The sequence below is a fragment of the Anguilla rostrata genome, chromosome 5, assembly GCF_018555375.3.
Source record: "Anguilla rostrata isolate EN2019 chromosome 5, ASM1855537v3, whole genome shotgun sequence".
In the NCBI taxonomy this organism is placed as follows: domain Eukaryota; kingdom Metazoa; phylum Chordata; class Actinopteri; order Anguilliformes; family Anguillidae; genus Anguilla; species Anguilla rostrata.
Window position 1 is genome coordinate 55,007,300 of NC_057937.1, and position 25,603 is coordinate 55,032,902.

Genomic DNA, 25,603 nt, shown 5'->3' on the forward strand with positions numbered 1-25,603 from the left:
GCCATTGTCTTGGAAAGATAACAAATTTTGAATAAACATTTAATTTGGGTAATACAGCTAGATTTATCCACTTACTGGAGGTAAACCAGAACATATCTAACAGCTGCTGCCTAACCTCATTTTAACCTGCTACAAGAGTGCAACTTTATGCTTTTTATATCCTGATGAATGATAAGCATAACATATGGTTTTATACTAAATATAAAATGCCATGATTCAAGTTAAGTAATTCAGTTTAATATAGTCAACAGCTGCGCTTTCAATGTGAAAACAGACATTCCATTTGCTGGCTCACAGGAGCTGAATTTGTCCTGGTTGGCTCTTGCATTTGGAGAAGTGGCAGAATGGGAGGCTTTCACTCATGATCAACTGTGCCACCTTTATACGCATTATTCCCGTACATAGACTTGTGTGAAACCTGAGGAAATCTTAGGCAGTTGAGTACTTTAGTTGGGCCGGCAAATTAATTCCTTTGAAGCAACAGTCTGGACAGGATGTGATTTGCACTTGATACAAGAGGTGGCAGCCATACAAACAGTACGTGACCCCCCCACAAATCCATTAAAGGAGAGGATGTGAAGATTTTGCAGCCCTGTGTATGTATGGTAATGCTACCATGAAGGATGCATTGATGCTGTTTTAACTGCATTATGCTAACTGATTCTCCAACAAGTCAAAAACTACATGAAAGAGGAAAGCTGAACAGTTCATTAGGGTTAGGGCAGTAGTCAGATTCCTTTCTAGTAGATTTCAGATTTCCCTCTGTGAAAGTTTGCTTTCTCCTGGGGTTGTAGCCTGAAGTTTGGTACCACTGGCAAAAGGAATGTGCGTTCAGGATATTACCATGGGGTGGATTATCCCAGTCGCACATTTTATCATGCAGCCTTTGCTCCTGAAGCACTGCATTTTAGCCTGCAGCATCTGACAGTTTGGATGAGTCTGGATCTTTAATGCTGTCTCATTTTCTCCATTTACTCTCTCTCTCTCTCTCTCTCTCTCTCTCTCTCTCTCACACACACACACAAAAATACAAACACTCAAAAAAACAGACACACACACACACACAGATGAGCCAATCACGGGTCTGATCCCGCCTGCCTCCTGGCCTGTGTGTGTTTATCAGTAACACGGTGCTGCTGCAGACCCAGCCCCACTCCCAGGCAGCACTGGGAACCCGTACAGTTTATATTTATTTGACAAGCGGGCTCCTTTCCAGGAGAGGTTCAGCAGAGCAGCACCCTGAGACTGATCACTCTGTGTCTGCGGGGCCCGGGAGGCTGGGGATCAGTGTTAGGCCCGGAACGTTCTGTCCGTAAACAAGGCCTTGAGACCTCCGGGCCTTTCGTGTCATCAGACGTGAAAGCTCTTCAGCCACACCCATCTGTCATAAAATCTCAGCTGGTGAATTTTACATGCTGTCTCTACCAGAGCCTGTCTTTATAACCCGCCCCCTTGTGGTGGGTGGGGGGGTGGGGGGGCGGGGCAGCAGGGCCCCAGGCTCCTACCTGCGTGCTTCACCCAAAGCTTTGTGCTCCTTGGCTTGGCTGGGGGGGGGGGGGGGCCAGGGAGAGGGCGTTTGAACAGTAAAATGGCGTTGCGCCCGCGCCCGGAGACCTCCATCTTAAAGGCTGCGGCCGCCGGCGCGGTTCGGTCTTTCACTCCGCGCTCACGCCGCCGAGAGGTCCTCCCAGGCCTGAACTTTCAGGCCGCCAAATATCAGTCTTTGTCAAGGGCGCCGGCGCCATTGATTTCCATCGCCTCGCTAAAGGGTAAGGGGTGGGGAGGGGCGGGGGGGGGGGCAGAGGCTCCGGCTCTGTTACCCTTGGGGTCACCCCAAAGGTCGCGGAGTTCCGGGGCTCCTGCGGGCTGTTTTTCGGCATTGTGAAAGAGACGCGGCGGAGGGGAGAGCGGGCGGGGGTTTCTCCCTCTTCGCGACCCCCCCCCCCATCACACCCCGCCTCGTTCGCCACACAGACCACATCCTCGCCTAGACGAGCGGGCGTTCCTTGTGTCTGCGCGCCGTCAGGGCTTTTATATTTTTTTTTCTCCATTTTCTTTTGACCTTGTCCTTTGTGGAATTGATGTACCTGTTGCCCGTCTCTTCATATCAGCGTGCAGTGATGCATCCCCGGCTTGATTCGGCAGGACAGGCCCGGATATAAATCCATACGGGTCGATAGCAGGGCGAATGGCATTAACCGCAGGTCTGTTTCTCCTGGCCCCTGGGGATTTCTGCGGACGGTGACGGGGGGGCGGGGGGAGGGAGAGGGGGGGGGGAATAGGTGCGCAGCGCTTGTTTTGTTAAGCTGAGCGTGCGAGGTGGACAGGAAGCGCTCGGGTCCTGGCGTCAAACGGCTTCTCTGTCCGCAGCTCCCGACGGCGTCTCGTACGGCGGCTCCATCGGGGAGCTGAGGTCCACCTGCGTGGAGGAGTTCCCGCCGCCGTTCGACTTCGACTCCTACGTGGAGACCCTGTCCCAGGTCAACGTCATGTACCCGGACTCTCCACCTCTGTAAGAACATCCCCTCTGCTAATTTCACCCACCCGCACTGACACTTCCTTATTTCACATAGATAGATATATAGCAGTTGTAATGGCTATAGTCACATATTCTGAAACAAAATCCTTTACAGAAGTAAAACAATGAGGAGTTAACACAAAGTAAAAAAAGATATGCACCGAATATAAATGATTTAAAGCAAGCCCCCCATAAAGCAACAGATTACTTTGAACATTACATATATGTTCATTTTGTGTTGTGTTTTTTGTTGTTTCCTTCACTGTATTGCAAGAAAATTCTGCTTCCAGGCCAGCTTTCTGTGTTTGCATGTGTAGAATATGTTCATGCAGTCCGTGGTTAGAGAAGGGCTGTGTCTGAGTCAACTTACTTCCCTACTGTTGAGTATACAACTTGTATGCAACTTGTATACTCAATAGTAGGCAAGCAAGCTGACTGGCACACCGCCAAGATCTAAGCTCATTGTAGGCAGTACTACCCATGATGCAACGGGGCAGGGCCTGATATGAAGGGATGGGCAGAGGGTGCAAGCTAACCCACAGATGATGTGGGGAAGGCTTTCATATATTTATTACAGCAGTGAAGCAGACAGGGAATTGGGAGGAAAGTGGACGTGGGCTCTAATGGGTACTGAGATCACAATACCGCCAATGAGAGCGTTGCACAGAACTCTTAACAGCTTTTTCCCTGTGCAGTCGCAAATTAGAGGGAGCGGAGCTTTGGCCAAGGTTTAGACATGAAATGTTCTCATAGAGCACACAGGAATATTATAATATGAAGTAGTGAATGTTTGTTTATACAGCACCTTCGATTCAGGCAAACGGGTTGTTTAAAGTACTTCACAGTGGATGAAATATACAGTACATTTCAAAAGTATGGGTTACATGTAAAAATCAATTAAGGGGAAGGTAAGGTACAAGAAGACTAGAGACTTAAATTTATCAAAGGTTGAAGCTTTGCGTATACTCCATGGAAAACAGGTCCGTGAAGCACAGCCCGTTTTGGCCGTTTTCCGCTTTGTAAACAGAACGCGGAGCTCTGCTAGCCTTATCACCGGCAGCACAGTCGCATGGCTCCGACACAAAGCTGTTTCGTCCGGTTTTAAGTCTTAAGCCCGGCGCTGACCTGTGCGGCCCCATTATCCCTGGACAAACGCGGCCCTTTTGGCTTGAAAGGAAAATAAGGAGGGCGACTCGCGAGGCCCCCCGGCTCACTCTAATCTGGCCGTGCGACTCGGCCCACGAGCTGAGACCACAGGCAGGGGCGTCGTAGTGGGGGGGTGGGGGGGTGGGGTGGAGTGGGACTGACTACACCAGGGCCCGAATGGGGGGAGGGCCCTCGAAAAAGCCTGGAAAATGATGCGTGAGAGACATGGATCAAGAGAGGAAGGGGACCCACAGAGACAGCTTTATGTATAGGGCCCAGAATTTTTTGTGCTACACCCCTGACCACAGGCTATATAGCAGAGCAGAATGAGAGGGTTCAGGAGTTACTAACCTGGTGTTCAGTCCCCACGCCCTGCGCGCGGTGTGCAGGCGAGCTCTGGGCCCGCCTCCCGCGCCCGAACGCGGCGGCTCTTTAAGGGAGAGCCACACCTGCCGCCATTTTACTTCCCTCACGCACGGGAGCTGTCGCCTTCGCCCTTAGCGGTAGCGACTCGCGGTCGCCGGTAAATGCCATAACTGCGTGGCGGAAAGGCCCGCGGCCCTTTGATTTAAATGGCAGAGAGCCTAATTGATGTTCTCGCGCGTTCCTGCGGACCGCCTCCCCGCCGGCGTCCCCACCGCGCCCCCCTTTCAAAGAGGCACATTAAAGGGGGCTTGGATGATGAAAGTGCCGTTTTGGCCAATCCGGGTTAACAAAGGCTTCATTAACCCCTGCGTGTGAACCGTGGGCTGGCACCCGGTTCCGCCCCCCCCTCCCCATTCCCCGTATCCCCATACCCCCCCCCCCCCCACCCCACCACCCGCTGTTGTTGTCAGATTAAAGGAATACAGACACAAGGGAAAGAGCTGGGTTTGAACCTGGAGGCGGTGGGGTGTTTTTCCTGTGGGTTGTTCCCAGAGTGCCCCTGTTTTCTCTCCCAGCCCTCACACACGCCGCCCTGGGTTAATTGGTGTCTCCGATGCTTCCCCCTATTTGTGTGTGTGTGTGTGTGTGTGTGTGTGTGTGTGTGTATGTGTGCACAGCCTGCTAGGAAGTGCAGCTCCATCCAAGCTGATGCCGCTGAGCGTGTCCTCTGACTTACTGCTCTCAGCTGGAGCTCACTGAGGCCCCCTACAGGACAATGTGGTAAAAAAGAAACTGAATCTTTCATGGATGCTGCTGTCTTCCTGATAAACTGTCTCAGGGCCAATCATTCCTCCCTCTAAGGTCTGACTGCAGGTTTGAATATGGTATCAGTCTTTTATTGTATAGATTGGAATGCAGATAGTACTGTAATCCATGCTGGTTTGTAAGGGCGGGAATATTAAGGGGACAGCCTAGGTGCTCTCTGACATGCAAGGGGTCCTTAAAGTTTGGAGCACAGTATCTGTGGAGCTCATTTAGTGGAAGCAGAGACAGCGGGAGTGTTGAAGACCAGGGTGGACACAGTGCTGGGTACTCAGGACAGCAGGTAAAATGAAGCACTCTTGTGTCCAGCTTGCCCCTCGTGCACTGTGTGGGACAGGCCCAGTGTCATACCCAGTGATGGGACGGTTCTGTTCGATCAGAGCACTGCCCTAATGAAGGACGGGCCACGTTCGGTTCCCTGTAAGGAGGGGGGAGGAGCTTCCGGAAAGATCCGGGCCTCGCCCCGGTGACGCCGCGGCCAAACGATGACGGATATGAGATACGGCGATGGAGACACGGGCTATGAAGCGTTGCGTAATCCGGTCTGGAGGACGTGTCCATCAGGCCGAGTTTCCGTGGCGATGCGTTCGCGGGCCTCGTCCGTCAGATCGATTCGCGGGCGGGCTCGCGGCCGGGCCGGGCCGTGCCGGTGGGGGAGGGTGGACAGAGCGGCTCAGGGGACGTCCACTGTTTACAGGCAGATCCGCCTAATCCTGATAGAACGCGGACGCCTTAGTCAGATCATTTGTTCCCATTATCACCCCATCCGGATGATTTACAGATCGGTGCATCTGGGCAGCAGCTGTTCTGAATTCATAATAGTCTCCTACATAGTAAATGCTCTTATATTATGTGTTTTATTTTCTTTCCTGAAGCCTACCTTTAGTTTTTCTCTGAAAGTGACTTGGCTTTACCTGACATTTTCGAAAAATGTAGTTTGGATGAGACTGGGAGTGTTTGGGGAGAAGTCCTCCAGCCCACAGAGAGGGAAGCAGTGCTTTAATGTGGCAGAGAGGAAGAAATGAGCAGCGTTTTGGTGAAATGTTCACAGCCGATGGGGAGGGTTGGGGGGGGGGAGCAGAGTTTCCCAGCAGGCAGAGAGGGGAGGGGGGAGCGTTTTTGGCGGGAGGGGGCTGGGTCCTGGGTGTCGATCGGAGCACTCCATCACTGCCTCGTCCTTCCCCGAGCCTCATCCATCTCTGCCCGGCTCTGGAGAGAAGAGAAATCATCTCTCATATCTGCCAGGGCGGCTCTCCAATCACATCATAATGTGCATTTATATCTCCCAACTGCCTTCTCTCTGCCCTGTAGCTCACGTGCAAAATATGCATCACAGGGCTGGAAAAGAGGTCAGCATTAGTGGCTTTATTATGATGATTATGATGATGATTATTATTATTATTATTATTATTATTATTATTAATAGCATGTATGAAACGTCTGTAATCTCATAATCACACTTTTGTAACATATAAAACAGTTTTTATCTCATTATTATAGTCTGGGTGATGTGTAGCAGCTCGATCGCTGAGATGGGGTGGGGTGGGGGGGGGGCATCCTGAGGGTACGGTTTAGCATGGTGTCAGAGAGGATCATGGGAGAGAGGAGCCTGGATGTACTGTTTCTGAATCCCTGCTGGAGACCCAACAGGTGATTCCTCTGGGCTTGATGTGGGGGAAGCAAGCTTTTCGTCACACACAGAAACGCGCATGCACAAATGGACCCACACTCACACACATGCACACACACACATACTCACACACACACACTCACACAGACACACACACACTCGCACACACAGTCACTCACATGCAGAAACATGCATCCACACAGCCAGACACACATGCTCACACATACACGCACACACATTCACAGACACACACACACTCACACAGACTCACACACAGACATACACTCTCACACACGCACACACACTCACACACATACTCACACACACACACACTGGGACCACAGGTGCTACAGGGACATGGTGCCGAGGGCTGGGTGTCCATCCCCTATCTCACACTGGGCATGAGAGCACAGGGCCTGTGTGAATGAGGGAGCAGGTGGAGAGGCATGGCAGATGGAGGGAGGGAGAGAGGGAGGGAGGGAGGAGAGGGGGAAAGAGGGGGACACGTGACGGGCGCGCGTCGGGGCTGCCTCGCCACAGATGGCGGGCGGGAGTCTCAGCTCGGGCCTGCGTCACACACCGGCTCCCGCCCGCGGGGCCCTGCGAGAGCCCGCTTCCGCGGCGCGAGGGAGACCGGGCGTGGCCCGGCCCCCAGCCCAGCGCCGTCGCCATGGGGATCCCGCAGGTCGGGAAGCAGGGAGGGCGGTGCCAAACCCCGCCATATGCTGCGGGCGGCGCCTCGCGAGCGCAGCCGCGGCGCAGGGAGGCGTGGCCAGGGCTGGTTCCCTGTGAACGCCCCGCTTCCGCTGAGTGGACTTCCTGCTGCTCCATGACGACTTAACCGCCGCTCAGTTCACCCTGCTCGTCTTCTGCGGCCCCAAAGGCCAGTATTCCCTCAGGGAAAGGGAACACACTGAGAAAATACTGAGATGAGAAATTAAATATATTATTTGGCACAAATGTCTTCACATGTGTTTCTGATTAGTGCAGGTATAAGAGAGCCTTCAGTATCTAGTTTTGCAGGTATAAGAGAGCTTTCAGTATCTCGTTTTGCAGATATAAGAGAGCCTTCAGTATCTAGTTTTGTTTCTAGCTTTTTGATTGCCTTTGCAGCCTGTCATTGGAATGAGTTGTGCCACCGAAAGTCAAGGAAGCCATTATCAGGCTGAGACATAGGCCAGACCTTAGGCTAACCAAAATCAACTGTTTGGAAAATAATTAAGAAGAAAGATAGTGTCTGCGTGTATTTTTTTTTCTTTATATTTTAGTCCACATATTTTCAAAATGCATTGTACTTTGTATATTTAATTGAATCTTAATTTCGCTGAGAAAGCATAACAGCTATTTAAATCAGGCGTCTTCTTAAGGCCTTTTAATTTAATCCTTCAACGGTGAGCAGTTTCGCCGCTGTTTTCATTCTGCACCCAAGCCAGCAGTGTAGTACAAAATGCACACAAGGCCGCCAATTGCAGACTTAGCATTATGCATATTTAGCTTGGCTGCTGTATGATTTTTTGAAGACCGGCTTCAAAGCGTCCTACCTTGTCAGCATTTCAATGTGATATTCTGAAGTGATACAAATAAGCAAAATATTGCATACAAATAAAAAAAAAGGAGGGCATTTTCTATGTGACACCAGATATTTTTAATGAGTGCCCCGCCGGGCGAGGGGGGTGGGAGGATGGGGGGTGGGGGGTGGTGGTGGACGAGGGGGAAGAGAAAGACGTGAGCGGACGTGCGGTGCCAGACAGCCCTATCAGGAGGCAGATATGCGAGCGAGTGCCCGCGGGGTACTGGCACAGTGCCACGCAGAGCGGGCAGGACAGAGCAGGCCTCTCCGCACAGCAGCGCTGGTGAATTTGAGCGAGCTGTTAATGAATTCTCCTCTGCTGAGATGGCGAAGAGGCAGGCGGTTCCCCTGTGTGGGGGAGGGGTGGGGGGTGCGGGGAGGGGTGTGGGGGGGGGGGAGAGCAGTGAGGTGTGGAGCGTTCTCACCCCGCACGGCGGGGAATCGCACTTTCGCGCAACACTTCGTCCAGCCTTTGGCTCCTCGGCGATGAGCATCCGGCGTGATTGGTCGCAAATAGATTTTCACCGACTCGCTGATGCACACGGGGGGGGTTTCTGCTCGCGCATAATCTCATGCACCTCAAGTAAAAAACTCAGCCTGGCAACCCCCCAGCCACCTGTACTGCTTCCTGGTTTCGCGCCGTTCATTTTTTTTTTTTCCTCGTTAAAAGCAACGCGATGGGCAGCACATTCGAGAGCGGGAAGCAGAGTACGAACAGATGGGAAGGAGACCACGGCGTGTTCTTCTGTGTGGATTTGCCCCGCGGACCCGTGCTCTGCCCTGGCCACGATGGAGCTGGAGACAGGCAGTCCTGTGGAGAGGCGCGTGATCCTCCGACACCGTGACTGAGCAGTTCAGCTGGTGGAGCGCGGAGCGAACAGAAGTCGTGTCTGCTCACACGCAATTCCTGGGGGGGCGGGGGGGGGGGGGGAGCATGACACGCTCGTCTGCCTTTTCCCGAACTGACACCATTAGCTTTACCAACCAGACAGGCCAAGAAATGCCTTTGGGCCATTTTGTATTGGGTTAAAAAAAAAAAATCTAATTCTGGGTTAAAAATGCGTTTAAAAGAAATGAAAAAAACGTGCTGAACAACACACATACACTCAAACCGGTTTCTGTGAAGGCCCCTAACAAGTTTTCTCAATCGATGCTATCATTGTGGATATACTGGGGACAGCCTAAGAAACAAATGGCTTAAGGTAACCAGGGCAATGGGACTAGCGTAATATACACTCAGATGAGAACTGACAAAATCAGAGCTGGCCCAAAAGCAGATAGGTTTATACAAAACTGAGCTCAGCTTCGTCAGCAGAGCCAATCACAAGCGAGAGCAGGCTTCTTGCTCGTGACACTGACATGGTTTCTTTCCAATGTAAAGCGCACAGGAAATCTCAGAGAGCGCTGTCTTTAACGTATACATTAAAACAGACGTATTGAGCACATGGGAGATGTTCAACACTGGAGCATGAGAGATTTTTTAGCAAATTCAGTAGCAGTTCTCAAACACATATCAAGTGGCATGAGAAGTGTATCAGGCCCTAATCATTTAGTCCCAGGACTGGCGTGAATAAACCAAATGTGAATTTAAAAAATAATATAGTATAGAATAGAATAGAAAGTAAAGTGCATTTTATATTGTCAGTTTCTGGATCCTTTTGTAGTTTTCTAGCCTCAACTATATATATATATATATAAATACTATAAATAAAATTTATTTTTTTAGCAAACTTTGTTGAGCTTCTGTTTTATGAGACAGTCTCGAAAATACAAGGAAAGAAAGTGAGACATATTGGAAAAATACGAAACACCAATATGGCGGTTTTTCGACGGAAGTACTGTAATGCGTGAATCATAACGCTACGCTCAGCATTTCAGCTTAATGGAGCTAGCCAACCCCGGGATGGATAAAGATGGACGTGTGGGAATTCCGGCGCCTATTTACAGTATCTGATGTTTTGCGTTGCTGTGGCTGGTGGAGTAAACAGTTGGTGGCTTACTGGAAGGAGTCTGACGCGCATCTCGTTCTGTATTCGCATTTTCGTCACAGCCTTCCTGTGATGCCTTTTAGAAGTGCCATTCCAGCTTACGCAAAATGCTCTATTGCGACAGCATTTCCAGGCTGTGCTTTTAGGGGGAATATGACCGTAATTGTACATTATTGCAGTAAAATCTTCAGTGTAAAATCAACTCTTGCACAGTTTATGTGAGTCCACTATGCTGGAGTTGAATTCGGATGAAATCAAATCAGTTTCATTTGTAGAGCGCTTTTTACAAAAAACTGTCTGCAAAGGTGCTTTACAGAGTAGCAAAAACCAGGCCTGAACCCCCAAATAGCAAGCACAGGTAAATAACTCCCAGTGGGGAGGAACCCCCTTAAACAGTGGCAAGAAAACACTCCCCAATGTGGAGAAATCTCAGGAGGAACCCAGGTATTGTAGGGGAGCCGATCCTTCACTGGCCGGCCGGGTGTGAAGTAGCCCTGGACATTTTACTGTGTGCATTTTATTGATCCCTGCACTGTCGGAATGTACTTTTTAAATAATGTGTTCGATGAGTTTTAAGTATTATCTGGATGCTGTCCAGATGTTTTATTTGCCATAACCTGCAATCAAAATATGTCCCTGACTCAGCTCTGCTCTGCTGTAATATTGGCCATTATAGTAGCCCGCTGCAGTTTTAATGTTGTGCATAAACGTTCACAGTATTTAGAAGTGCATACTAAAAACTGTGGAAATAGCATAAGCAGTACGGTATGTGATTAGAGACATGGCTCCACGCCTGTACTGTGTGGGGCTACATCCACAGGCTAAGGCCGCAGGATGGGTGGTGTGGTGTCCTTTCAGTTCCTCCTACAAACACACGGGGAGAGGAAGAGTTTTTTCCTCTGTGGATGAATAAGCAGGAGGACACCCAAAATGAGGAAGCTCGCCTCTACGGTAATTCCCCGTTCTCACAGTGATTAAGTGGACCGCACGCCATGTGAAAGCGTCAAGCCTGCAGTAAGCAGCGTCAATTAAACCAGAATAGCAGATGGCAAAAGCCAGAACCAGAAGTGTGTGTGAGAGAGAGAGAGAGAGAGAGAGAGATCAGATTTATCAGAGTAAATGCTGAAGGGAGGAAGGGACAGAGTGAGGGAGAGAGAGAGTAAGAGGGAGAGAGATATCAGATTTATCAGAGTAAATGTTGAAGGAAGGAAGGGACAGAGACATCAAAAAGAGAAAGAGTGGGTACAGGTACTGGAAGTGAGGAGGGTGACAGTGCGTTTCACTGCAGTTGCAGTGCTCAGAGAATAAGGCATGACTGAGAGAGACATAGAGCAGGAGTGACTGGAGTCAGCGTGTGCAGGCTGAGAGCTGAGTTGTGGAAGTACCGTAGGACAGCTCCCTTTCATCCACATCGGAGCTCTTAGAAACCGAAGGCTCCTGCCAACCGCTCGGTGCTGTTCTCTGCGCCCACTCATTCAGGCATACGTTCGGCTCAAAACTCCGGCTTTGTAAATTACCCAGAATGCACTGGAGAGGTGTACTACTGCCGTCGTTTAGCTCTCGAAGTACCCAACAGTCAGAATTCAAATTTGTGAAGTGTGAAGCATAGATATATACGGTACGTGATACTGTGTCCCTAACAAAAATATAATTGTAAAGTGAACGTTCTCCAGTATTTAATGTACATCAACAGACAGCAACACTGGAATCATTTACAGTAGTTGACTCGCTTTGAGTCTGTCAGTCTCTTTTAAAACATTTTAGATTTGAAGTGAGTTAAATTAACCCTTGAGGCCTTGTGGACCTTGAGAATTTGAGTGTTGATGTTACTGTCATTGCCAATTAAACATTGAGAAAACTACCATACAGCTTTCTTGAGCAGCCTGTTAAAACATATCATGGACAAAGTGAAACTTCGATAAAAATCTGTTTCCAACAGACTGAATGAAAAATAATTGGGGTACCAGGAGGAAGGCTGCCTGGGGAGCAGCATGTGTTTTTAGTACTCTCGATCTGATGCATTAATGGCTTTTAACATTTCCGTAAAAAGATGTGAACGTCCTGTTCGGCTCGCAGTAAAGTAGAGAGAAACTTCTGTATAATCTCGGCCCTTGAAATAAGGATGTGAAAGAAGATGATGGTGTTTCCCTCGTGCTGGCCCGTGGCAGCGGAAGAGAAGAACGAGTGAAAAGAGCGGTTTATAAATGTTTGCCCCCGAGCGGCTCCTCTCTCTAAATCTCTCCCCTCCATCGCCCGAAGGTGACCAGACAGAGCGATGCCGGCTCCCTGGGAATCATCCCCCTCTCATGAACAAGTGCCCTGACAGGGCTAAATCTGTTAGCGGTTTCTCAGATTCAATTACCCTGCCATTATTCCACAGGTCCCAGATACACCTCCAGGCCTCTTCTGGGGCCCTGGTACATGTACCACACACACAGAGGCAGTTTCACTGAGCCATTAGACTATCACAATCCCTTGTTGCAGCCCACCCATCCCTGCTCCTACCAGAGCTGTCAGTGCAGGTGCAATTACACCACACTCTTCTGGACCAGGGCCTTGTATCTAATTCTATGAGCTCTGCACCTGTACTGTTACCATCACTTATTTCCTCTGTCTCTCCCTCTCTCTGGCTCTCTCCCTCCCTCTCGCTCTTCTTCTCTCTCTCTGTCTCTCTCTCTCTCTATCTCTCTCCCTCTCTTTTCCCCCCCCGTCTCTTCCTCTCCCTTCCTCTCTCTCTGTCTGCATCTCCCTCTCTCTCTCTCTCCCTCTCTCTATCTGTCACTGTCTTTCCCTCTCTCTCTCTCTTTCTCTCTCTCTCTATCTGTCACTGTCTTTCCCTCTCTCTTGCTTTTCTCTCTCTCTCTCTATCTGTTTATCTGCCTCTCCTTCTCCCACTCTCTCTCCCTCTTCCTCCCTTTCTCTCTCCCCCTCTCTCTCTCTCTCAGTCCCCCCCCCCATGCGTAATATTTGTCTCTGACTCCAGAGCAGTAAGGAGAGAATGCCATTGCCCCTGGTGATTTTCACACACCTGCTGCGGAGCCCGAAGGACAGTGTGCTGGTAGGAGTCCCAGTGCATTGTGGGTATCATGCAGAGTTTAGATGATTCTGCGCTGGCAAGCAAGTCTGAACTCCATACCCTTCCAAGATCTGTTACAGCCCAATTTGCACATTCTCCAAAACAGAAAACTGTTTTTACTGACACAGGAGGATCCTAGCTGCTCCAAAGTTATTCCTGAGATTTTAACCCTACAAGTTTACTTCTGCTCTTAATTATTTAAGTAGCTCAATCATATCTTGATCAGACATTTTAATACGCACCAGGTACAGCCTCAGCCTGCAAGTGTATCCTAAAGATTTTACTGTGCCCAAGTGAAGGAGCAAACCAGCATAGTTTATAGAGCTGTCAGAAAGATGGAACTAAGGTAATTTTTTGGAACAAAAACCAGCACGCAGACCAAACCCTCCAGGACCGAATTGTGCACTCCTGATCTGCCCAGTTCATCTTCTGCCCAGTAAATGAGGTTTGTGAAAGCCAAACACTCAATCCCAAATGTGAATGCCTCGGGGTTGAAATAGCCATGGCAACCAACTTAAAATACGAAAAGTGTGGCCTGCTCCTTCACAAACTCAACACAGAACAGAAAGCTCTGGTCTGCATGAAGTTACACTTCATTTTTCATTACAAGCAGCCTTCATCTCATAGCACACTGGTGACTGCTTGCTAGCTGGAAGCAGTTTGTCTTATTACCATGGAGTGATAAATGAAGTGTGCGTGCTTAAGAACCCAGCTCTTTACCAGCCAACACAAGCCCCACTTCCCATACTTTAAGTTATATCGCAGTTGTGCCATATTTAATGTACTTTATGGCATTTTGTGATGTAAAAAAATGAAAGGCTTACGCCTGCAAATGAATTTCTGGCCTTTTTTCTCGTTCTGATCTCCTTTGTGTGACTGACTCAAGCTACCGCGAGTGTTGCCACAATGATGCGCTCTGCCATCTCCTGCCAGGATGCCAAGCTTGGCCCTTTGCTTCAGTGTGCCAAACTGTTGGCACTTCAGCCACTTCCTGTGCCTGGCACACTTTGCCAAAGTCTCAGGACAGAACTGGACAGTGCATCACTTGGATTTACTGATAGGGACTCTGACATAGTTCTGATCTAAAGAATAGTTCTAAAGAAATTCCAGTTTGGCATGGGGTGATAGGTAATTAATGAGCTATTCCAAAGGGCCTCGCTTGAAAGTACCATGAAAGTTCATACCTTTGCCTGCAGGTAGGTCACCTCACACCTGTACTTTGATCAAACCTCAAGTGGTTTGAGCTACCTCTAATAACAAAAAATAACAGTCTGTACTGCGATATGTGGTAGGACGAAAATGTTAATACACGTCCTGTAGTCATGCAGTCATTTATTTCCCTCTGATTTTCACACGGTAGTCTGCGAAGCGCTCATTAACGCCGTGTTCTCCCGTCTCAGATACGAAGAATGCGTGGGACCCGGTGCGACGCAGATATACGTCCCCACGGACGACCCCCCGCCGTATTCGCTCATCGACCCGTGCCAGAGGGCGGACCTCGCGGAGGGGCGGCCGGGCGGGGCCTCGTGGGTGACGGGCGGTGGCGCGTCCCGCCAATCGATCGAACTGCAGGAGCTGAGGCGGCAGCCGATAGCCTCCATCTCCCTGTCGGCCCCCCCGCTGGACGAGGTGCCCCCTTACGAGGCGGTGGTGAGGGAACAGGGCCGGCCCCTCCCCCTGATCCCCACGGACCTGCTCAAACACACGTCCCAGGACAGCGGCCCCCAGAGGCCCCCGACGGTCTCTCACAGAATCCTGTAGGCCGACGCCCCGCCCCAGGCACGACCGAAACACTCGCCGAGGTCACGCCCATCTTCCTTCCCAACCTCGTTCTTTCCCTCTTTCCCCACATCTTCTTTCTCCTTCTGTTTGTGTGACTCCATCCCTCCCCACGTTGGAAACGACAAGAAAACAGAACGGAGCTGCATAGTTGCCTGGACTAGGGGCAGCTGTACTGAACACACCGTGTTTCTCTGGGATTGGCTGTGAACCAACTGCCCCCCCCCCCCCCCAACCCCCTGCCCCTCCTCACCATGGACCACCGCCCTGTAACCACTGAAGAACTGAAGTGCTTTGGTTGCGGTCCAGGACCAGTTCATGTCATGTTGCGTTCTTGGTGTAAAACATGTGAAGACATTATGCTGCCATGTTTCCCTTCTGCTGTAAACTTTATTATTATTTTTTTAAATGTATTTTACAAATGGTAGCACCCAGATTGAGTAGATTCAGCTCTGTGGCTACTGCCTCTTCTCACACAGAAATATACAGTACGTCTGTATCAGTACCTCTGTCACTTATTCAGTTTCTGTTTTCTTAAATAACGACATTTAGAGTGATATATGCATAACAGCGTCACTCAGAGTGAGGCAAGGCCAATGATCTGACTGGGTGAAGAGAAATTAAGAGGGGAATCACATCACAACATATCCCGACCGTAGTCCTACAGTCCTTTATGTAAATGTGTCCATTAGCATGTGTCTGTACGAAGTATTATACATTATTTGTAATAGAGTACAACCATGTTTTATGGCTTATTTTCTATGGCCAAATTTTAAACCAAATTCCAGTTGAGATTCATTTAGAGGTTTTTGTTGTTGTTTTTCACTACCGGTGTGATCACTGACCTTTTATATGAATATCTTTTATATAGTTTTCCAGAACTGAAATACAAAAGACAGGAGATAACGGAGTAATTTACATTATCTGCAAATGTTCTCTTTGAAGGCGTTGACTTGGTTCGATTCAAAACTGCACTACCCCTGTTGTGAGATGGCATGGTCCTGCGTGTCACTTCAGCTTCAGTCAAAATCCTCATTTGTTTTCGGTTTTTGGCTTCTTGCTGTTTCGTTGTTTTTTTTTTTTTTTGCAAAAAAAAAAAACATAGAAAGTATTGCATCTCAATGTGTCATTGCTTAATTGTCTTGAAGATTACCGGTTAGATGGTATGGCTGTGATCCAGCTCAGTAGACAATATGCAATAGAAAAAGATAAATTAACTTGTCTGTTTGCTCATGAGCAACTAGCACTGCTTTGCTGTTAAGTTAGAGGAAAGAGCTAAATTAACCTTAAAAGCCATAATTTTCTGTGTACACACACACACACGCAAACAGGAAAAAATAGGGATAAAAATAGGGATGATCAATTTGAGACAACTCCGGTATTGACCAAACTAGCGGGAGACATCCTCTGTACACTATACTACTTTGGAATTACTTTTTTATAAAGAGCACTGAGTATTTTTAAACAGTGTCTAATTTAGCACTGTCCGGATGTGACTGTTATTCGTCTGTTACGCTTTCAAAATGTTAAGAACTACTTGGCTGTTGAGCTTTACTGTTTAAGTCCAGGATGCAGTGACCGAGTAGTATTCGAACAGGTGACATCTAAAACAATGGCTTCCAGTAACGGCTGTTCCTCAACCAAAATTCCCGATGCCTGTAAAATACTGAGACTGTTACGTTAGCGAAAAACCGCTGAGCGCATACTTTCCCGCGACTGAAGAGCTGTCTGGAGGAAGGGTGAGATTCGCATTTAATTTAAACTGAGTGCGGTAGTCTCTGGGTGAGCGACCCATTAAACGCAGGTGTGCCGGTCTCGTTGCGCAGTTTAAAGCACACCTCCCTCGGCAGAAGTGTTTATATATGAAGCATGAAATTGTATATCCTGAGAAATGCAGAGCCTCTCTCAACATGTAAAATATCAGCACTCCACCGTCCTCTTCTCGTGCATAGAAATAGGTGCTGAAATCATGCCTGAAAGATTCGTTTTTAGAAATGATTGAGATGCATGACTGCATTGCTGGCATTGTGAGAAAAAAAATCTATAAAACCCGTTAAGTATGAAATGGCCTTTTGTGATTTTGTTTAGAGTAGCTCAAACGGTGGATGTGACCGTGAAAGATTTTGAATTAGAGGATTCGCTTGTGAGTTTCTCTTGTTATTTAGATATTCTGCAAAAAGGAATGCTTCGCTCTAGAAATGGATGCATTAAGAGACGATTCTAATTACACAAAGCGTCACACAAAGTGTGATTATTCTTTATAATGTTCAGAGATCTACCTGCCACAAACAAACTAAGACTGGGTCTGGGGCACGGTGTTGAAACCTGGGAAGATTGTAGATTATTGTAGAATCCTGTAGATTATAAATGACATTTATTGCAATGTAAGCCCCTAGCAACAAGTAACTGGTTTCTGGGTCTTCTCGACACTGTAATTACATTAATAAATTTATTTACCAATAGCTGGTGCAAAACAAAACCCAGGCTGCTGTATAATTGTCAAATTATAGGCCTTGTGTCACAGCTGGTTTTAAGATGTTTACTCTGTGATATCTGTACAGTGGCGTAGTATGTGTGCACCATGATTAAGCTGGCACGCATAGAAAAGCAGTACTGTTTCTGCCTTTGAATTTCACTCGTAGGCTACTACACTTGTACCTGTAGTCGGGAAGCTTTGTCCCAGTCAGTACAGAACACAGTTATAATGCAATATAGAGATGACAAAGGTCTTGCCTGCTGTTACCTGTCCAGTGTCTTTGTTTTTCCTGTTGTTCTTATATAACACCATTGGTACATGTCCTTTTTGTGACCTGTGAGATGATGACGCACCCTGACACCCTCACACACTCTCAGCGTAAGGTGTGTCCGTTGCACTGTGGTGTTCAGACCTGGGTCAAATGCGTATTTGTTTTGGACTCAAATACGTTTCTACGCTTTACTGATCTGGCCTTGGCAGGCTCAGTTGCACCAGGCAAGATCAACAGAGCACAGAAGAGTATTTGAATCCAATCCAAATACGTATTTGACCCAGGTCTGGTGGTGTTCAACTGTCTCTAGTAACCATCTCTGTTTACTATTATTGCCGTTGTCCACGTATATCCCCTTGTTTTGTATTAGAGCTTTCCCTTTTTAATTTATATTCTGAAAAATAAACGATTGAGACTCATTTCCAGCGCGTCTCTAACATCTCAGCGTGTGTGGTTTTATTGCAGAAAGAAGATTGATTGTTCATAAAGGCACTGAAACTTTAACCTAGTTCATTTTAATGCTTGGCGTTTGCTCTTTGTATTCCAGTGCGCATTTTAAACAGCGCAAGAGTGCCAAAACCAGAATCAATGGAGATAATAAACAATCAGAGATGTCTCAGTGAACAGAAAGGGAAGTGAGGCCCTTTACTGCCGCTGTTTCCTGCTGGTCCAGTGTCCCTGGTTGCTTCTGAGATTGCGAACCAAATTTGTACATTTTTATATAGTGTAATGATGTAGCCCCCCCCCTTATTTTATATGGCCACTGCATATAAAATATCAGGATAAAATATCATGTGAATTTAAAATATGATCCTGTTGCCACTTAATATTGGAGCAGTGGACTCTGGTAAATTAGCGTGAACAGATGGGGCCCTGCTATGGTGCTCCTCCTAAATTACCCTCTCTGCACAGTGCCCAGTTAGGCCAGTACAGTGCCAGGAGAATCCTAACTGCATCCAGCACCACTGCTTTCAACAAACAAGGCTCCTCATTGATCAAGACTATTATTAAAAAATCCCTGTGAAAGTGTTTATAAATCAGTGCGGCACACCCTGTGTGTGTGCTTGATGTTGTCCAACCATGCACTTTCTCTGAAGTTTATTTACAGGTGCTTTAGACTTCGCGTCCACACTTCTTCAATTCAGTTTTTTGCTTTGCACATTAAGTATTAATTATAAAGACAAAATTTCATTACCTCACCCCAGAATCTGAGTGGCACCACAGACACCAAGGAAACACCTTCCAGATGTGCAATCTGTCAGTGTTAATACAAGCGTAAGTTCACACAAACACATGGACATATAGATACACATATACAGTGAGCTCCATAATGTTTTGGACAAAGACCAATTTTGTATTTTTCTTGATTTGGCTCTGTACTCAAAATGTACACTTCAAACAAATATAAAATTGTGGAGTACAGCGCCAGATCAAGAAAAAAATATGTTTTTGCTCCAAACATTATGGAGCTCTCCTGTTGAATATTCTTCCCGGTTGTCTGCTTCGCTGAATGTGACAGTTCTCAAAGACAGTGTCCGTGCAAGCTCAAAGTCACCTATCTAGCACGAGGGGGAACAAAAACTAGGGAACGCCAGGGACTCACACACTTAAACGCCATTGTCATTCAAGAAGACCAAAAAAAGAGGCCCCTATCTGACCATTTTTATCCAGTTTCCTCCCTTCTCAGGGAGAAGAGAGCCTGGCCCCCAGAGCAGGGGCAGCTCCAAAGGTCCCAGCCCTCTTCTCCTCTTTCTCTGTTCTTTACTCCCATTCTCTCATGGTCAGGGATCAAAAAAAAAAGAAAAGAATGAAAACTGTTCACTGAGAATCGGTGCCATCAATCACCTTGGCAACAGGATAAAAACTGGCCCAGCCAATATATGTGAGAGATCTCTGTCTGAAACAGAGGAAGACGGATTTGTTCATTAGTGGCCCAGGGAGAAGCTTCAGTGGAGTCTTCCTGCAAGCTGTGATTATTGGAGACTGTCAGCAAGTGTAAATTTGGGGAGGATCCCAGAGAGGATCTCTACGATGGCCTCACCAATCCTTTTGATCGTGTCCACTGGAAAACGGAGACCAACCTTCAGTTTTTACATATCCACAAGCAGGAAATTGTAACTTCTTTCTTTCTTCTTTGCACAAGAAATTGATATACTGTAGCTGAATTTGCACATTTACTGCAAATTTTTAACATCTAGTTTCTGCAGATAATGTTATGATTTCTGTTGATTTCACATTGATGAAATGTGATTTGTTGTTGTCATTTTGCACTGTATGCTAAATTGCATCTACTTTCATCTGATTGGCTGTTATTTGTCCATTATTGGACATGGACTTTTTTTTTTGTTGTAATTCTGCAAGATTCTTTAAAAAAAAAACGTATTAAAAACAGGATAAAGGCTACACTATTCACCTTGATTGCTGGCATATGGGTGTATGTTCAATTATCCCTCTGCCAAGTGCCAATGGGTACTCTGTAACAGTCGATGTAACGCTGAACATTTTACCGCGAACCCGGAGCGGACTGCGGCCTCCTGAGTCAGGACTTACCCAAGCTTTATTCCTGTTTCCATAGGGGAGTGTTTCCTGGCCACTGTCACCCTTGGCTTGCTCAGGGGGTCTGGACACCAGAATATCCGAAATGTGCTTTGACACGTTAATCCTTTGTGAGGAGAGCTATACAAGTAGAACTGAATTTGATTTAATTGAATGTGATCTTGCGCAGCCTCACACCCAACAAGAGACAGCACTTTTTCTGCAGGAGAACTACCAGTGGGGCATCGGGGCTTAGGGGTCTGCAGTCTGTGCATGTGTTAAATCAGGAATGTGATCATTGAACCCCAGAAAAGTATATAATCAAGTTACAACAAAATGGCCTTAAAAGAATGGAAACTGAGTTTCTCTGAAACCCTAATTAAAATGGTAACTGATATATGGTGGTTAGAGTTTAAAACGGCTCAAATACAGGAGATAAATGGAGAGAAGAATGATGTAACAGCTTGCTTCCTGTTATGATAATGACTTCTTTTGACTATTTCACAAAACAGGTTTTATTTGTGTGTCCTGCATCAGCCAGAATCTGTTTTTGTCAATGCCATTTGGTAAGTACTGAGATAATGTGCATGGCTTACTCACTAACCTTGCATAATTATGCCCTCATCAGCAAAAACACAGAAGTGCCCCCGAAGCTGCACAGTCACACTGTATCAGAAAAACAATGGTGTTTATCTCCAGGACTGCTGCACTGCATGCTTGGAAAAAAGGAGGACTTTGGCTGTAGTTAACTGCCAAAGGGCAAATTAAAGTAACTTGTAAGTTCAGTGGCTCTCAATCTGTCTGTCGAAGAACGCAACCTTTGGCCCACATTAAAATAAATAAATAAATAAAACATTAAACTAAGACAAAAGGAATGCAGGGTCATGAAAGATTGTGTGTCTTTTTGGACTACAATTACCCTTTCCTCTCGTCCCTTCTGTTTTGGTTACAAATTGCTCTTCTAGGCAATTTATTATTATTTTTCCTCCACTCAGCCGAAGACTAATGACTCAGGCTATCGATTGCACGGGGCAGATCTTAAGGCGATACTCCTTGGCAACACACTGTGCTGCAAGAATAAATCCCATAAGTCTTGCTGAATAGAGAGCTCTGTCAGAGTCAATGTTAAGTGATTATGATTAATTATAATGAAGAGTTTTATCCTGAGTAACTCAATATTACAGCGAAATAGCTCGTCTACAATGTGTTTAAAACTGAAACCATACTGTTCCATTACTTTTATGGTGATTTGTTTTAGGTAATCGAAAAGCACCTGCTAATGGTTCGTTTGGCGTACTGTTGGTTTGCATTACTATAGTGCCACCTACTGGTCAAATAAAAGAAGATGGTTCGCTTGCCTCCTTAATTTTAACATTATATTGCGATTCAGTCTCCTTCCCGCTAGATGGCAGTCGCAGTACAGTCGAGTACTTGAAGAGAGCAAACCACGGCATGATGGTGGTTTTAATTCGCCGTCCGTCTGTTTCTTGTATTTATTAGGAATGTTTCAGATATATGGAGCTTACAAAACCATGACTCTTTGTCAGGCGAGTTTCAAATACTTTTTAGTTCAATATTACACAACATTTATCAACAAAGGGGCGATTCTGAGTTTGGTGTTGCTGTACATTTATTAAATTTAGGATGCGGCTACATGAGCTACACCAATTACGTCTGAAGGAGTGTCACTTCCTATTTGGCAGGAGGTGGAGATAACGTTTAAGTTTCACCTCCAATCTCGCAGACCTACGCTTTCTGACATTTCGTGTCAAACAGGCAAACAGGGGATTCCCATTTTGCGAGCTGATTAAAAACCAGCGACATAACCTCATGCTTTTGTTTTTAACACACGTTTGAACGGCTCAGCCAACAGCCACACTTGGCACACAGCGGGCTTCCTTGTTCCTGACGTTGTAACGAGACTTACCATTGAAGCGCAACGCACAGCTATGAAGAGCGTTATGGGTGAAGAATCGCAAAATGCACGCGAAGATGCCTTCAACGATTATTTGATCTACTACCAGCAGGTTTGGCCGCAGGGCAATCTTAGCCTCTGCCAGGAGACCGAAGTGGCAGAAAAAGCTAGGCGCTTTTTGCTGACAGAGACCAATCCAGATTCAAGGTTCACGGTGTTTGGCTTCTACCGGACTGTCTCCGAATGCGTAACGGAGGGCAGGAGAGAATGCCGGGATGTCCTCAAGGACCTGGTCAAAGCCACTGAAGTTTTGGAGATGCTCTGTGTCAACCTCTTTCTGTTTCCTTGGAAGAAAGAGATCAAAACATTGAAGGTAAACCGAAACTGAAAGCCTGTTTCTAGTACTCACCCAGTTTAAATTTAGCTGTTTTTTTTCAATATAAATGTAGATGTAAGCCTATATGTATAAAAGGGGAAAATATATATATATATATATATATATATATATATATCTCAAAGATTAACACAGTAGGTTTGAGTTTATTTTAACAGTTTGCCCAAATGATTCCATTATTCCATAAAAAGCTCAGTTAGTTTCTTCAGGTAAGGCAATTTATCAAATACTAGCTAAATCACTTGTACGGGAAGCGTACCCAATACTGGGAACATTTCCTGGTGTGGATGGGTGCCTGTATATACTATGAATACCAGGAAGTGAAAGTAGCTTTGATTGTATTGTCCCATAGGAAATATTACGTAGCTCAGTAGATATTCCAGTTGTTTTTCAGCACAGGACAGGCAGATATGCTGTTGTCCATATTGAAACCAAGCCTCTGTTTCCTATTCCACTGAAGCAGTATGCTTTAATAAACTCATTTCAATTGTCAGTCCATTTTAAATGCATTTTGTTTGTGGTTGTGAGGGAGGTAACCGTCTCTTTCTCTTTCCAAAAGACCTTCACCGGCCCGTTTGTTTACTGGATCAAGCCAGTGCTGCCACAAGGCATGGTCAAAAGTATCCTGGAGAGTATAGGATATCGCCCGGAGACGGACATGGAGTACCGGCTGGACGCGAATGTGGATCCTGGAACGGCCGCCCGGATGGGCTTCGAGCTCTTCCTGGCCCGGCAGGAGTGCGAGTACCTGCTGGAGGTTATGGGCCAAAGCGGGTGCTGGGAATTTGACCCGGTCCTCATGCAGAGGTTCCCACAGGCCCCCCTTTGCCCCTGCGAGGCCAGCGAAGGTGTGCGGGAGGACCTGGGGGCGGAGCCAGCTCCTGCAGACAGAGAGAATACCTCGCTCCACGTCAGCAGGAAGGAGGAGGAGGAGGAGGAGGAAGGGGAGGAGGAGGAGGAGCTGGACAGAGGGCACTCTCTGGTCGATCCAGGGGAGGAGGGCCGTCCTGAGGAGGGCCTGACTTCGGCCGGGGCGGCGGGAGGGGGCGACGAGGGTCCGGAAGTCCCCCGGAGCCTGGAGTTCCCGCCCCCGAACGGGGCGGGGGAGCCCGTGGTCGGGCCAGCGCGCAGCCTCCTGACGGACGACGGGTCGATACGGGAGATGCGGGAGCATTACCCCGACCTGACCTTCCGACAGAAGCCTGTGTTCGGGGAGCCGGCGGGCCCGCCCGCGGGGCAGAAGAGGGAGAAGGCGGGACGGAGGACCCCGAAAGGGGGCTCCACGGTGGGCAGCGACCTCTGCGCGGCCCCATCGGTCGCCAGGCTGCCCGAGTCCCGCCCAATCGCCGGCGCGACCGCGGGGTCGCCCAAGCCGGGGAGACGCCCCCCTGACGACCACGCCCAGGAGAAAGAGCCCGCGGAAACGGAGACGTGCCGCGCCCAGGGGGCGGGGCCCAGAGCAGCGCAGGGGGCGGGGCTCATAGGAGCCCAGGGGGCGGCGCCGGAGAGCGGCCAGGCCTCTGCGGACGAGTGCCTGGTCTCCGAGCTGGCCGAGAGGATGGGCCAAATGACCGTGAAGGAGCACCGCGCCGACGCCGAGCTCAAGTACCCCGTGGAGGAGACCGCCTGGCAGGACGCCAGGCGTTGCCGCGATGACGGCGGCAGAGCCACGCCCCTCGGCTCGCCCAGAGACAAGGCCCAGCCGGTGCCGTGCCACCCTTCCCAGGTCCCCCAGTTCGGCGTCCCCGGCTGCCGCGAGTGCTCGCCGTGCGACGCCATCAAAGAGCCCCCGCAGTCCTACTACATCCCGCCCCCTTGTGATGCCATGTGTGCCCCTTCCCAGGGCCACGCCCAGCAGCCGGAGGAGGAGCTGCTGGAGACGTACGTTTTGGTGGAGCGCGAGCAGAAGGAGGCGTAGCCTCGCCCTGGAGCGCGGGCGCTAGCTCTGCGCTGCCTGAAGGACTGAGGCTTAGAGCCGAACTCAGGCTAATCAGCTAGCTCTGCCTTTTACATGTTCTGTTTACCGCTCTAACCCTTCTTATTGTTAAGAATAAGTTAGTTCTTTTTTCACTTCAGATGCCACCTTTGACTTAAGTCTCATGCTGGAGTGTCAGTATTTTGGGGGGGAAAAAACCACACTGTTATCAGTTCGCTCAAAGCTTAGGACAGTGCATATTAGTTATATTTAATATAGGCCACAATGTGGTAATTTCACCTACAGATACATTGACATCTACAGGTGAGATTGGCGCCTGGTCAGTGGCAACATGCACTAGACTGAGTATAATATACTGACTTTTTGTGGCTTATAGTTGGTTCATGTTCATCAATGTGTAATGGCTGTCTTGTACAGGGAATCTTTACATTACCAATTTTTTCTTTTTGCTTTGCACTGTATCTCAGGTGAAGGAACATTACAGATATCTACACTTTTACAATGTATGCTATTAGGTACTGTATGTGAGGTTTGAACCGATAATGCTGAAGCAAATTTGCACTTAAAGGGACAGCACTGTTCTCAGTGTTTCAGTTTCTGACCGTGCCTTAGTATATTTCTTCTCCAAACCAAAGATTCTGCTGATGATTTTTGTTTGGTGATTTCATGACAACTACTGAGTATCATGATTTTCTGATACGACCCCACATACGGCGTGATCCGTCCGATGTAAAAGATTAAAGCCTCTTGGTGCTACACCATATTGGTCATGTTTTTGTTTTTGTTTTTTTTAAATTATGCATTCAACATTCTGTTACCCATCATATACAGTAGGTTAATCAAAAAATGGACCTGTGTTTCTAAAGGAAGGTTGGTCATTGTGTTCGTTTTATAGTTCTTTTGGCAAGCCACGACTGCACATTGCACTCAACCAATATCTGTAAAACTGATAACCAACCCTGTTCCTGGAGATCTACTGTTCTGTAGGTTTTCATTCCAACTTTAACAAAGCACAGCTCACTCGACAACTAGAAATTTCGTTGAGATGCTCAGGTGTGCCAAATTAGAGTTTAAATTAAAACCTACAGGAATCTCCAGGAACAGGGTTGGTTGCCACTGATCTATAATCTCACTACACAAAAGGCCCACAGACACCTGGGGGTTGAGGTGGGTGACGTCAC

At 47.7% G+C, this 25,603-nt stretch overlaps 2 protein-coding genes across 3 annotated transcripts in view; both read left to right on the plus strand.

Moving 5' to 3' along the window:
- Window positions 1-18,086, plus strand: part of bean1 (brain expressed, associated with NEDD4, 1) — a 47,447-nt gene extending 29,361 nt beyond the window's left edge. For both annotated transcript variants that reach the window (XM_064337230.1, XM_064337231.1), the window contains exons 5-6: window positions 2,371-2,512; window positions 14,517-18,086. In XM_064337230.1, the coding sequence (XP_064193300.1) occupies window positions 2,371-2,512; window positions 14,517-14,877 (503 nt within the window). In that variant the 3' untranslated portion in view covers window positions 14,878-18,086. The remainder of the gene's footprint in view (window positions 1-2,370; window positions 2,513-14,516) is intronic.
- A 3,498-nt stretch (window positions 18,087-21,584) lies between these two features.
- Window positions 21,585-25,185, plus strand: si:ch211-189a15.5 (spermatogenesis-associated protein 2-like protein). Its single transcript, XM_064337233.1, has 2 exons — window positions 21,585-22,465; window positions 23,046-25,185. The coding sequence occupies exons 1-2, from the start codon at window positions 22,127-22,129 to the stop codon at window positions 24,402-24,404; spliced, it is 1,698 nt and encodes a 565-aa protein (XP_064193303.1). The 5' UTR covers window positions 21,585-22,126; the 3' UTR covers window positions 24,405-25,185.
- The last annotated feature ends 418 nt before the right edge of the window (window positions 25,186-25,603 follow it).

What these genes read in the sequence shown, in the direction of transcription:
- si:ch211-189a15.5 (XM_064337233.1), top strand. Translation starts at nt 22,127, where the DNA reads ATGAAGAGCGTTATGGGTGAAGAATCGCAAAATGCACGCGAAGATGCC. An exon ending in AAGAGATCAAAACATTGAAG is followed by an intron (nt 22,466 to 23,045) that starts GTAAACCGAAAC and finishes TCTTTCCAAAAG; the next exon opens with ACCTTCACCGGCCCGTTTGT.